The sequence below is a fragment of the Tiliqua scincoides genome, chromosome 6, assembly GCF_035046505.1.
Source record: "Tiliqua scincoides isolate rTilSci1 chromosome 6, rTilSci1.hap2, whole genome shotgun sequence".
Lineage (NCBI taxonomy): Eukaryota > Metazoa > Chordata > Lepidosauria > Squamata > Scincidae > Tiliqua > Tiliqua scincoides.
The window spans coordinates 64,369,974-64,384,483 of NC_089826.1; the positions used below are offsets into that span (position 1 = coordinate 64,369,974).

The 14,510-nt window shown below is 42.8% G+C and overlaps 1 protein-coding gene across 1 annotated transcript in view; it reads right to left on the reverse strand.

Annotated features, from left to right (window-relative positions):
* The window catches only part of TUSC3 (tumor suppressor candidate 3), a 133,385-nt gene extending 120,792 nt beyond the window's left edge, over positions 1-12,593 (reverse strand). The window contains exon 1 of the mRNA XM_066631949.1: positions 12,432-12,593. Within this exon, the coding sequence (XP_066488046.1) occupies positions 12,432-12,548 (117 nt within the window). The 5' untranslated portion in view covers positions 12,549-12,593. The remainder of the gene's footprint in view (positions 1-12,431) is intronic.
* Positions 12,594-14,510: the final 1,917 nt, after the last annotated feature.

Consider the following 14,510-nt stretch of genomic DNA (forward strand, 5'->3'; position numbering starts at 1 on the left):
GCCTCCCCCCCCCACCCCCATAAAGACTTACTGCAGGTTTCAAACTCCCGTAGAGTCTGAAAACCGCAGTGATAGATAATCAGCCCAAGACAGTTGGGTGTGCTAAATGTGGGTTACTTTTAGATTAACTAAGTGGCCTTGAGCACTTTTAACCAATAGAGCTTTCTAAAGTAGATACAAAGGCTATTTTGGCCACAACTTTTTACTTATCTCAAGATTCATGCTCTGGAACCTACCTAGTTGTAATAAGAAACATGTAAGTGCTGGCAATTCATGCCTTCCCCCACATATCCCCTCAAGTAAAAGAAATACATGATGTAGCATCATAATCAGCATTTCTTCACACCCTGCAAAGGGCAGCTAATGAACTGGAGTGGGGTCAGAGAAATACTAAGCTTTACAATGTCACATATTCCTTTTACTTGATGTTATCAGGGACATGTGAAATAGCCATACATTCTCCATAACATCTAGTTAAACTGTTACGTTCAGCATCAGTGCCACTTTTGAAGGCTTCACGAAGTGTCAGTTTCACGCTATGTTCGGGAACCGGACACTACGAATGGAAGAAACCATCATGAAACAAACACATAAGCAGACATTCAACAAGGACAGTGAGATATAAGTCAAATTGAGGAAAGAACTCATTGAAACCTGTAGGACTTCGCAGGTGAAAATTGTTACTGATGCTTTATTTGTTCAGAATCCTAGCACCCCAGAAATGAGAGTGCATCACACTCCAACTTGTCTGATCTTGCTCTTTATAAAGGTATGTATTATTATTTCATCCATATCATGAACCAAAGCAGTTTATACAAAAACTGTAATTTATTTATTTACTACATTTACATCCCACTTTTCTCCCTGAAGGGCACCCAAAGCAGCTTACAAACACGAAAACCGTATTTAAAACAATAAGTTACATATAAACATTAAAATAACCTCGAACACACAGAACCAGCAGCATTGAAAAAGGCCAAAGATCAAAAAATCTAACACAGCATGGAAGTAAAAGACCCAGATTTTTTTTAATTGATTCAGAAGGAGATGTCTTTAGACCCCACCAGAAGGCCTCTAAGGAAGGAGCAGTTTATAAACTGAGAGGGAGGCAGTTCCATAAGCTTGGTGCCACTACTGAAAAGGCCCTGTTTCTTGCTGCCACCCCTTCCACCTCCACAGGAGATGGCACCTGTAAAAGGGCTTTTTTCTGATGATGGAACAAGCCAGACAGTATAGAAGATGGTCTCTCAAATACCCTGGCCTCAAGCCATATAGGGCTTTAACGGTCAAAACCAGCGCCTTGAATTGAACCCAGGAATGAATTGGAAATTATTTTGCATCTTCTAATTAGCATCCATGAAGCTTATTTAATATGTTCCAAGTTTCCAAGAATATGTTCATAGACAGTCCTTCAGAATCTTTTACAACTGTGCTGTTAGGGGAGGTTTGCATTCTAATCCTCATATTCATCAGAAGACGAAAGAGTGACTTGACCAAGATTACCTATACAATTCATGACTGGTGCAAGATTCGACTCGTGGATACCTGGGCTAATGCTCTTAGCCACTACACTCCACCTGCACTTTTTTCCTTTACCAAGTCTTTTGTATTCAATTGACTGACTGCCACGTCACCTTGCTAAGCTCATCTTTCTTACCCTTAAACTGATTTCCCCTGCGATCCATCAACAAAATTACCATCTCACTTTCTTCTCAGAACCATCAAGAATACTTGCCAGAGCAATGGGAGGAGTTGCAGAAGCTGTTACTTGCCTCAAGATGCAATAACAGAAGTGGAAGTGATGCATCAGCTGCCTTGGGAAAGACAGATAAGCAAAAAAAAAAGCAGAAAGGTTTTATTATGGGGACTTCAAAACAAAACAAAACAACACACACACACACACACACACACACACTCTTCCCAGATGTCCTGTGGGAAAGTCGCAACAGGCAGGCTAACAAAGGTAAGAAGCAACTGGCCTCAAAATACACTGATAAATGGAGACATCAGAAGGAGGTGACCATGAGAGACAACAGCCAAAAGTTCCTTGCAGAGCTGTCCAATAAGCCTATACATCTAGCACAGAAAGCACCCACTGCAGAAGGGATGCTCTTAAAGGGCAAGTCTCCCCACCAAGACAAGAAAACAAGAAGCCCATTTTCTGATGTCCAGCTACATTTCAACTGCTCAACAGAATGCTTCAAATGTTAACCATGGTGTTGAACCGAAAAGAAAAGAACCAGCTTCTTTACAGAAGCACTGCGATTTATTTAATGTTTTCTTCAAGATTCCTAAGGGAAAAAATATTTTTCAAAGCTGCAGGAATTCTAGTTTACTTTAATCCACTGTGGATTCAAATGCTATAAAAAATTAAAAGACAGCTGAAGTATATTGCCTCAGGAGCCTTGCAACACAATCCTAAATAACTTTCCTACAAAAGAAACACTGATTTCAGTTGGACTGACTGCTCATTAAGTACGGCTTGGCATCACAACCATAACTTTATAGGACATTAGTGGTGTCTTCCAGGATGTATTTATACAGGCAACTAACAGTCCTTTCTGGCGATGGTACGTAGGATGCAGGGTTGCTGCCGCAGCATCCACTGCTTCCTACAAGCTATCTAGAGACGAGGCTGGTCAAGAGGGGTAAGAAAAGAAATATCTCAAGGTGGCCAAATGGTCCCTAACAGGACTCTTCAGATCTACACCAGCTCTGTTGCTGGGATAGCTCTGAGAAACTTGGTAGAGACAAGTCCAGCCTGAGCGTTCAGGGGTGCTCAGGATGTGACGGTCGCAACACATCACCCAATCCACTCCCATCTTTCCTGCTACCTGCCCCTCCACTAGCAGAATCCCACCATCGACTGGTCTACGCTGCACTGCTGGCAGCTTGTGGCATTATGGTTGCTGCAGCAGCGGCCACGGAGTTGCTACAGGTAGAGGGCCTGCTGCAACAGCAGGGCTTTCATTGCACTGATGTACTTGGCCACAATCATACAGAGTTAAGCACACTTAACAGCCCACACGCTCCCATCACCTTACGGACACAACTCCATGATGAGTTGTAGCCAAAATGCATTACACAGGCCTACAAAATTGAGGGTCAGAAAAGTTTTTCCTCAAACTTTATGGTGGTTTGATATGAATTTGGGGTGCCGATTCCAAAAATGGCACCCGTTTTGCCCTATCATGTCTAGTTTTGGTGATATCGTATAGCTTCATTAGTGAATGGTTCAAGCAGCTTCCTCATGACGAAGCCATGGTGTAGGCTTCCTCATGCGGAAACTGCTTGAACCATTCATTAAAGAGGCTATGCTGTGTTTCCAAAACTAGACGCGAGAGGGCAAAACGGATGTCATTTTTAGAATTGCCACCCCAAATACACCCAGGAATTGGTGTAACGTTTAAGGAAGCAAAATGTGTGTTGGCCTGTGTTATCAGGGGCAACTATCAATGCAAAGGTTATATTTATATCTTACATGAGATCAAGTGAGAATACAAGAGATGTAACAAAACAAGCACATGAACAGTTTAGCTGGTATTCAGTGGTTTTATTCCACATTATTATTTTGAATGTTTTATTTTAGTATGCCTTATTCCTATCAGAGTATGCCCACTTGCCATGAGTTAACGGGATTGACAGGAACACTGGCGAGGTTTTTCGTGTCTTCGTTTGACCCATGATAGTCAATGAGCAGGTCTTAATCTGTATATATTTAGAAGAACAAATATAAGTGGATAATGGGAGATGACATAATTTAGGAATATTCTGAATGCTTGCCTGGTTTTTGAGAAACAAATACTGCTGGGTTGGGGGGGATGAGAAATTACCCATGATGCCCTCTGAATCAGACAATCAGTAGTTCACTACCCCTTTGCCACCCAAATTCCCCAGTCAGCTGTCACAGGGCCACCCTTAGGAGCTGCTGGGTCCAATACAAAACACTTTGCGCACCCTCCAAGAGGGACCCTCCTACTCACCAAGATGAGCTGTAGCAGCGAGGCAACCGACAGCAGGGTTACTACCAACTGCTTCGGAGGTGGGGGGAGAGTAATTTCAAGCCAACTGAACCCAGGGACTGGCAGGGGGGAAGAGGCTTCCAGCTACAATGCTCCACTCATGACGTCTCAACATGGAATACTCCATGCTGGAGCTTCAGCTACAGAGCGGGGTGCCAGCTGCAGGTAGTCTGCTTGCCACCCCAGTGAGGGGCCCCTCCAGGCATGGGGCCCGGTTTGGACAAATTGGTCAAACCACCCTAAGGCCAGCCCTGAATTGTCATTTTAGAGGCATTCTGGGACGTGGTCTTCTTAGGAACAGTCATGTGGCAATCCCAGCCAGTGAGGGATCACACAGTGAACACAATGACCTCACAACACTACATCCAGCTAGATAACGCTGTGAACTGAAAATGAGCGCAAAGCCTTCTTGGTTGTCGTTGAGCCACTCTGAACTTAATTTTCACCCTAGCTCAGAGCGACAGCCCCTGCAAAACTGCCAGAAAGTCGACACGCTTTTGCCACAAGAAAAATTGAAAGAAATACCTTACCTTTTCAGCTGAGCCCTAAAGATCTTCCAATTCACTCCTGCATTCAACCCTCCTCTCTCAGCCATTGAGACACATCAAATACAAGGAAAGGTGAACGAATGGAACCCAGAAAAAAAAACCTCCAAATTTGTTTAGATACTGATCTAAAGATGTCTCAGCAGGAGCTCAAGCGTATAGTTAAGAATCGAAAAATCCTGCCCGATATCATCACCCCGCATTGTATTGTAAGTCACAATTTAAACAGCTCGTGATGCTCAGTAGTTTGACAAAAGTATTCTTTTAAAGGGAGAAGATAAAAGCTCCACTACAAGTGTTCATATATCTCTAAAGCTGGGTCAAGATGTGTTTGAAATATTACACGGGTGGATCACTTCAGTTCTCTCCTTCTCTGCCCCCATCCCACCTCACAGTTTAAAAGATTTATGGTACAGGAATTTTTAGAAATCCTTTGCACGCTGGGAAAGGAACTCTATGAGCAGGGAGTCAGCAAAGAAACAATAAAGCATCTCCAAATGCTCCCCGCAGGAAATCATAAAAGCCGCCGTGGGTGCACACACTAGGGGGAAGAAGGTGGGATCAAAAATATATTAAATAAATAAAGAACAACATGGCATTGAGAATAAATGCAGATTCTACATCCAGGGAGGAATCCCAAAGGAAAACATTTATATAATCAACAAAGGATTCCTCCCTTTCCTGGTTCTCTCCAGGGGATGGTCATCAGATTCTTTACTTCCCAGACTACCTTCATCGAGAATCTCAGCAAGCATCTTCTGAACTTTGTCTAAAAAAAAAAAAAAAGACACCTTAACCTTTTAGTGTTTACTGGCATTCATCTGGTCTCCTGTGACAGCACCCTGGCCAATAGTCAAATGTAGCACAATTAAGATGTAATTGATCCAAAGGCTGATTCTGATATTTTTCTGCACTTTGAGCTACATGATCTCCTCTAAGGATTTGAGGTACTATGCCTTTTTATGGCTGCAAGAAAGATGCCTCCCCCCTCCAAGAGTTTTCTTCTTCCTGCATGCATGAAAGGCTTACAGCATGTCACTTGATGGCTGAGAGAGCAGGTAAGTCAAACCAGTTCATGGGATCTGACACACTTCAGAAAACAGAGTCTGATCTTTCACAAGTGAGAAAGAACAGTAGCAAGTTGACAGAGAGAAAAAGTGACACTGACACAGCGGGACATTGTAGGTAACAATGGCTATGCGTCTTAAGAAACTTTTGACTCTTAGATTAAAACAGGAGCCAAACTCAATGCTAAACATATACTGTTACACGCACAGAGAGAGATTCTCTCACAGTCAAGGTCCAGAATAATGGCTAGACATCCTCTTGAAACTGCCATCTAGTGCAATTAATATAACCTCCCAGCAGCCCACGCCACACATTTTCCCCATTGCTTTATGGACAACAGTGATTCAACAATTCCCTGGCATGTGTCCACTGTTGCATGGTCTGTTTCAGGGAAACCCCAGTGCTTTCTTACTTCTTCCCTAAGGATGAAATTACTGTATATCAAAAATGGCATCTTCTTTCTTCCGATATATCCTTCAGCTCTTTCCTGTAGCACACTAGTATGCCCTGCTACATAATCTGGCAATCACTGGTTTCAGGAATACCTTGCACAGTACATTCAATTCAGGGCTTGCAAAAATGGGACTTTTCTTCTGAAGCAAGTGCAAAGCAGAGACTTTCAGATATCACCTATAGGGCAGTGTTTCTCAAACTGTGAGTTGTGAGGCAATTGAGTGGGTCCTCATTTATTTCAATGTATATTTTATTTTTAAAATATTAGATTTGATGCTACCATGGTATGTGACTGCATTTGTGGAAATGTTACAGACCTGTTCTTTTAATAGGCTATACGACAATGATAGACAATGGGGCTTACTCCCAGGTAAGTGTGGCTAGGATTGCAACTTTTGGGATGCTTGGGGAATTTTTTTTAAACAGATCAGCAACTGTTTAGGAGGGTTATTCTTTAAATAATTTTTTAAATTTATACCTATTCTAATCTTTTAATTTATTTAATTTATTTATTTAATTTTGTAAGCTGGGTGTTAAAAATTTTCCTGCTTGATGATGTCACTTCCGGTGGGTCCTGATAGACTGTCATTCTAAAAAGTGGGTCCTGGTGCTAAAAGGTTTGAGAACCACTGCTATAGAGTAACCCATAAGTTCCTTCCAAGTGACACCTGGCAGTCATGGATTTTAACTGTATGCAAGATCTGCGGGTTCTAGAACAAAATCTGAACTCTCACTTTGGAACCCACACTTCTTTAGAAATGTGCAAATTAACTCTGCAGCTGGAACTAATGCACCCACTACTATGATCTCAGTTATTTGTTGAACTATTCCACCACTGAGACTGGCTCAGAAAATTACAATTACCTGAAGATTACTTTTCCACCCAGTCAGATACCACCCACACTTATCAACATGGTTACAGCAAAATGGGACTGACCCCTTCAAACAGACTTCCAACAATCAATTATTGAAACTGCCTCATGAGAAATGCTCCTGTGAAAGATTGCAAGAATGAGGACTTGCAGACTTTGATGTTCCCAGGTTAGGCACAAAGGCTCTCTCTCATAATTTCCACCTTTCGAATAAGGTGTTTAAGACAAACAAGAGTATTTGAGAATGCGTGCATGCACACAGACACAGTCCTTGAAAGCAATGGAATGAAACAACATGACTGGAAAAAAGAGACATTGCTGTGAAACCATAATTGCAAACAAATATTGTTCTCAATACGAAGGCAGGTAAAATCAACACATCAAAAATAGAACCTGGCATGTCAGATAGCCAAGACCAGATGCAATTCGCCCCATGATCTCTAAGGAAATGAATAAAGATTTGGCTCAGCCACCAGAAAAAAAAAGGACGCATTCCAAAGCTTTGGAAGGCCAATTAAGTATCCATAGATAATGAATGGAGTGAAGAACATGAAAGATTTTCAAGTACAAACCTAAGTCATCAATGAAAGGAATTAAGGAGTTACCATCAAATTTAAAGTCCAGAAACCAAAAATTTAGGTCAGGCAACTGGCACTTAGTTGCCAAAGACAGAAGAAAACAGCTCTCTTTTTCCTCCACATAGTATAGTTCTAAGCACCTGGCTACTGCCATTCCACGTCCCTACTGCAGCTCCAACATTTTCCTTCTCAGAGCACACTGACCTCTATGGTCTTTGCCTCTCGTGACATCACTTCTAGAAGACTCTTCCAGGTTCTTCATTTCTAGGGCGACTGTCCGTCCCTCTTCCTCCGCCGGTTCTTCATTCCTACAGACCGTTGCTGGAGAAACAGGGCCGCAGAAACCAGAAGAGCTTTTCAGCAATTTTCAACTGCTGTGTATATTTTCAGGCCCTTCATAGCACACCAGTGTGCCACGGCGCTCCAGTTGAAAATCGCTGCCCTACTGTATTCCTTTCACAGTTCAGTTAACTTTCTCAGCTCCACCACACTTCCAATGCAGAACATTCTCAGTGTTCTCAAGTTAAAATGTTAGGAGGCTAGCAGCAGGAGTGAGACCTGTGCTTTCATCCATCATAGCCCAGCTGGAATCCCAACAGCACTGGTTGTCAGAAAGAGACTGGGGTAGGGCCATGACCGTTACCTCCCCCCTCTCCCACTGCTCTTACACTGCCTTTACATAGTATCTTTCCCCCTCCCCCCGCTTTTACATAGTATCTACTACAGTGGTACTCAAACCTCTTGGGAGTGAAACTCCCAACATACGTTATTGCGGGGATGGGGAAAATGGCAGCAATGTGATCCCCAGGATCGCGTCTCTGCAGGGAAGGGCGGGGGCTTTTTAAAAACTTGCCTTATCTGCTTGTGGGATCGAGGGGGTGCAGGCAGCCTCGCAGAATCCTCTGCAGGGCTCCCCATGGCTTGTAGAAAGTGAGAGTAGCTAGAATGACCCACTTCTGGGTTGCGATCGTGAAACCAGAAGTGTGCCACAATCACTACTTCCACTTTCTACAAGCCCTGCAGAGGGTTCAGCCCCCCTTTCCCGCAGCAACATGATCCTGGTGATCATGTTGCTGCTTTCCCCCTGACCCTTAAAGGGAAAAGGGCAGTGGTTCTCAGGTGTGGGGGGGTCATGACCCACTAGTTTGAGGACTACTGATCTATTAGATTGGAAATCTGCAGACAGGACCTGGGGAGTGAACAGCTTCTCCAGAACACACAGCCAAACCCCCACCTCTTCCAAGGATGTGCATATACTAGCCCACCTTCTGCAAATTTAGTATATGTCTGCAGAGTGTGGGGCTGTGTGCGCACACCAGAGGAGGGAAAGGAATATGACATGTGTTTAGGAGAAGCCCCTCATGTATTTGCTTTCCTTCCATGGGAGAGCAAGCAGGTAAAAAGGGTTTGTGTCACTTTTTAATCTATGGAGTGCAATTAGAAAATGTTACAAACAATACCACTTCTGACACCCTGGTCCTAAAACCCTCCTACTTGAAAGTGCTTTATTTTTCAATGGAATATATTAACAGAACAATCCTATGTACATCTACTAAGCAAACTCCACTGGGAAGCACATACAGGATTGGAGCCTAACACACACACTCACCTGGGAACAAGTCCCATTGATCTCAGTAGGGCTTACGTTTAAGTAGACGTGCATAGGATTGTGCTGTTTGTCTCCTACCCATACCGAGCTGGGGAATAGACAGATGTTGAGGCACTGTTGATGGCCTGAAGGCTCTTGCTAAAAATCACTACAAATTCTGTTTTCATTTGTAATCAGTCACCCGCACTCATTTTTAACCAGTATTACAGGCACAGGTAAGCATCAGGGTTTCATGCATCATTTTTCATTGAATGGCCCAGAAAAGCAGCAATTGCAATGTTTTACATGATCTTAAAATCACCATCTTTTGTTTACATGCAAATCATAATTCCAGTATTTCATGTCCACCAGGGATGTGATATGAAGCGGCAAGAGACGTCCACAAACCAGAAAGCACACTGGAAAAGCCATATACTTACTATGCTAAATCTTACCGTTTGCAAAATTATGACAATTTACTAAGCAGATGGGATGAACGATTCCAGAGTGTTTATGTTGCTAGCAATTAATTGACCAACTGCACCAGGGTGCAATCTTATATAGACTTACTGGGAACACAGCGGGGATTTTCTTCAGAGTAAACATACAGAGATTTTTGTACTGCAGATCTCACTTACTAGCCAACAGACTGGCACCCTTGAAACACCCACATTACACAGCAAACACTTTCAACAGTAACTAATAGATGTGAAACATGAGCTTTTCCTCCTTTCAGTGCATGCTTAGGGGTAAGGCTAGGATTCTAATCCATCATAGTAACTGTATAAGGACCAGAGAGATGAGTTATTCTGAAACAATTCACATCAAGTGCAGATGTGTTATTTTACTGTACCTATAAAACTGTACAGAAGACTCCAAGTGTGTGTGTGTGTGTGTGTGTGTGTGTGTCTGTGTGCGCGCGCGTGCGCGTGTGGAGAGAAGGGTGAACTATTGCCTCTTCCTTCCCATACAAAGCCCATTGGTAGGGAATTTTCAACCAGAAAACAGCATGAAAGGAGGGTTAAACCTTCTTCCATCAATCCTGGTGTGCTTAGGAGCCTCCTCATGGTTAATTTTTTTGATAAAGAAAAAAGAGAAAGAAAAATATGTGCAACGTAATGTGAAATTCAACGCTCAAATTATGTTAGCCAACTTGAGAGTTTCTTTAGTGGGACAGAAAGGCAAAAATACAGATGTTTTTAAAAAAATGATAAAATAAATGATTGTCTGGCAGGAATCATGGAATGCAAAGATGCAAGAGGAATTTTATCAGGGTGTACAAAGTTTCTTTGGAACATACAAAGTTTCTTTTGGGCCTTTCCCTTCTCCATAGGATTGTCATATCATACAATCAAGGGGTCCTAATTACTACAAGTATAACATATAAAACTACATAGAATTACACAAAATGTGAATGCAAACAACTTCACAATATATGCAAACATTTTCTGAGATCCCAGGAAATTTCTGGTTTCCCTCCTTTGGCTCCCACAGCCCCTTTTGACCCTGGGCCTATGTATGATGTACCCCTCTCATGGGCCCTGAAATCAGGAAACGTAAGATTCCAGGAAATTTTCAGCCCCCCCCCCTTTGGCTCCTGGGCCTCCTTTATGACTCTAGGTCTGGATACAATTCAACCCTTGCCCCACCTCTCAGGGCCCCTGACTGGATGAGGAAGAGAGAAACAGCATCTAGGAATTTCAAAAATAGTGCCAAGCTCAGCAAAGGGCCTACAAGACCAGATTCCGTACCAATAATTACAGTGGTCTGCAAAAGCAAGATCTGAATGCAGATCTTTTGCTAAGAAAACATAAGTTTAAATTGTCATTGATATTCATTTTACCACATTGATTTCACTCTGCAGAAATTTTTATTGCAGGGAAAGGGGAGCAAAGGGAAGAAATGCCAAGGATTCCGAGCCAAGGAATAAAAGTTATATAAGAGGTTCAGAAGGTCTTGGAAGTCAAAGAAGAGTTCAAAATAATTCAAGTGGGGCAGCAGCAAAGTAAACAGGAGGACAAGTGTGAGTGGAATAAGTGAGCAGTACTTAATTCCTAACAGAGAAAGTGCTTAGAAAAGCAAACGCTGAGGAAATCAAACCCTTCTCACCTGGAAACCCACTGCACAAATATGTGCAACTACTTCCCATCATGCCAAAGGAAATATTCTTTGCAGGTTTAAAAGCACCATTGTACTTCCAGTAGATCACACGTTCTACAGATAAACAGACTCCAGTATAATAGAGTTCTATTAGGAGTAGTTATGCCAGTGATTTTGCCTACATGTTGTACAATTATAAATTATATTAATAATCAGGTTCTGGGACTAAACGCTTCTGAGCTCTGCCTAATGCGGCTTACATTGAACTCTAAGGCAGAAACACATGCACAACCTACCTATCGCGACATCTCCTGACCTGCACAGGGGAAAACCCCATCCCAATTTCTAAGCAGAAACCTTAAGAAACCGTCTTTCTTACATACTCAACATATTCTGGCATCTTTGGAGGATGCCATCCAACATGTGGGGATTCTTGACAACAGCCATTGAGACTTAAAAAGGGGGGAGAAATGCAGAATTTTTATAAAACTAATCAAAGAAATAATATGTAGAAACAGGAAAAACAAAGTTGAAATGGGGGGGGGGGAATACAGTTTTAATTATTATTAACAACAACACAGGGCAGTGGTTCTCAAATGTTTTAGCACAGACACCCACTTTTTAGAATGACAATCTGTCCAGGACCCACCAGAAGTAATGCCCTGGCCATGCACGGCATCATCAGATTGGAAGTACATTCATTGTGATGTCAGGGCCAGCTGCCTTCCTCAGAATGCAGCAATAATAAGGGCTATTTCTTAGCCATTTTCCAATAGCAAAGTGAATCAGGAAGAAAAAAAGAACCTATACAACCTTGCTGCAAGCAACATAACCGCACAGTCCGCCCCCTTTGCAACATTCCATCTTCCCATGTTTTCTGTGGGGGCTGTGCTAGGTGTTAACACGACCCACCTGGAATTGGGTCGCGACCCACCTGGTGGGTCCTGACCCACAGTTTGAGAAAGCCACATAGGGATGTATAGCAAGTGATACAGGGGTCTAAGAACAGCCCATTCACAAAAGGTGTAAGCCAAACTGAGGGCTTGGAGGAGGAGGAAGGTGAAGGTCCTGGATTCAGAGGCAGGATGCTTGCCAGTGGTACCCTAGGGAGCAGGGGAGGTCCAGGGTACCACTCCCTCTGCCTGCACTCAGGAGAGGGTGGAGGATGGAGCTGGATGGAGACAGAGAGAATCTAAGGGTTCTACCTCCTTCTTCTTCTGGCCTTCCCCGAGCTGGACACAGAGGAGGAGGAGGAGGAAGAGCCAGCCCGCCGCAGGCAGGTGCAGACACAGCCGCCCTGGTGAGGATGATACTGCTGCCATGGCTCCCAAGCAGCGCCGCGTCAGTCTCCTCCACAGCACCTGAAAGCGTCCCTTCCCCGCGTTGATTGGTCCCCGTCCAGGGCCAATCCGAAAGCAGCCTGCTGCGCAAAGCATTCCGGGAAATGTAGTCTTTTTGTCCCCCTACACTCAGACCAAGGATTCTCCCTCCCCATCTCTCTCTCTCTCTCTCTCTCTCTCTCCCTCCTAACCCTACAAGGGAATCAGTATCCTCAGTGTAAAGCTGCTGGAGCAGCCCCATCCTGGGTTTGTTTATTCAAGAGTCAGATACCCACTTGGTTCAATGGTAGTTAGCCACACCAAAGCAAGGGTGCACAGAAATGGAACAGTGCAAGCCTCGGTTTACTCCTCAGAAGTAAGTTTCATTGTATTCAATGGGACTGACTCCCAGGGAAGTGTGAACACGATTCCAGGGGTCCTGCAATCTCGTACACACTTATGCATGCATAATTTATCATTTATGCATAAATAAATAAATAATGCATGCATGTATTATCTGATGACGTGCATACATAAATAAATAAATAATGCATAAATAAATAAATAAATCCATAAAAAGAGTGTTGATCTATACCAGTGTTTCACATCCAGTGGTACAGGTACCACCAGTGGTACTTAAGGTGGTGTCTAGTGGTACTTGCAGGATGCCTGGACACCTGCCATCCAGCAGCAAGACCAAGAATGTGACATAACAAAGGGCCCAATCCTATCCAACTTTCCAGCACCAGTGCAGCCACAATGCAGCCCAGAGGTAAGGGAACAAATGTCCCCTAACATTGAGGAGGCCTGTGTGACTGCCTCCTCACCAAAGAATGCAGCACACAACCCATTGACATAGCTGCACCGGCTCTGGAAAACTGGACAGGATTGGGCTCAAACAGTGGTAGGTGGCTTGGCTCTGTGGGTAGAGCTCCAAAGCCTGCTTTTGTGCACTTGAAAAAGCTCTCCCATTTATCCTGAGCCTCTTACTGGTGTTGATCACATCACATCTGGCCTCCCAACCCAGAAGTGACTGGCAATGAGGTAATCACCAGTTACTTCTGGTGGTACTTCCAATAGATGGATCATGTGAAATTGTACGGCAGAGGGCAAACCTTGAGAAACACTGATTTCACTGATCTCAGGTAGATAGATAGATAGATAGATAGATAGATAGATAGATAGATAGATAGATAGATAGATAGATAGATAGATAGATAGATAGATAGATAGATAGATAGATAGATAGATAGATAGATAGATAGATAATATGAAACTTAGTATAAAGATGCTCTTTTGGAGTTTAGGAAGCAATATATTTGTATTTTACACACACACACACACACACACACGCACACACACACACACACACACACACAGCCCTTTCTTAACACATAGAAACTGCTTGTGTATTTGCCATCACTTATCTCACTGTGGCCCCTATATGTTTCAGCAACTCTTTTTCCTAGTGTTGTTCACGCGCTATGGTGGGATCAGTGACTGATTTAAAAATAACAGTGTAGCTAATCCTATTGAGAATGAGAGATGCCAACTTTTTCTCTAGCAGAGAAAAAGTTGCCATGAACAGCCACTTGACAAAGAAATGTAACAGAGGAAGATTTCCTCATTTCACCACTTAGCCACCAGGAAAATCTTCAACTGCTAAATTTCTGTCCGTCCAGCAGTTGTTAAAAGCATACAAATCTTGTCATTAAAAAACTTTGTGAATTTCAATATTAAAATATATTGAATGAATGAATAAACCTTTATTAGGTATAGATAGAGAAATCATAAAAGCAAACATAATTAGTCCTAATCCCGTTTATCAAAAACGGAGTTAAGATACTAAATTACTAATAAAACATTTACAGTTCAACATAAAATATCAACATTTTTGACAAATTACATTAAGAAGGCTTGGAAATCACCAAAAGTAAAAACTTAGAAATTCCCTCTAGCACATCC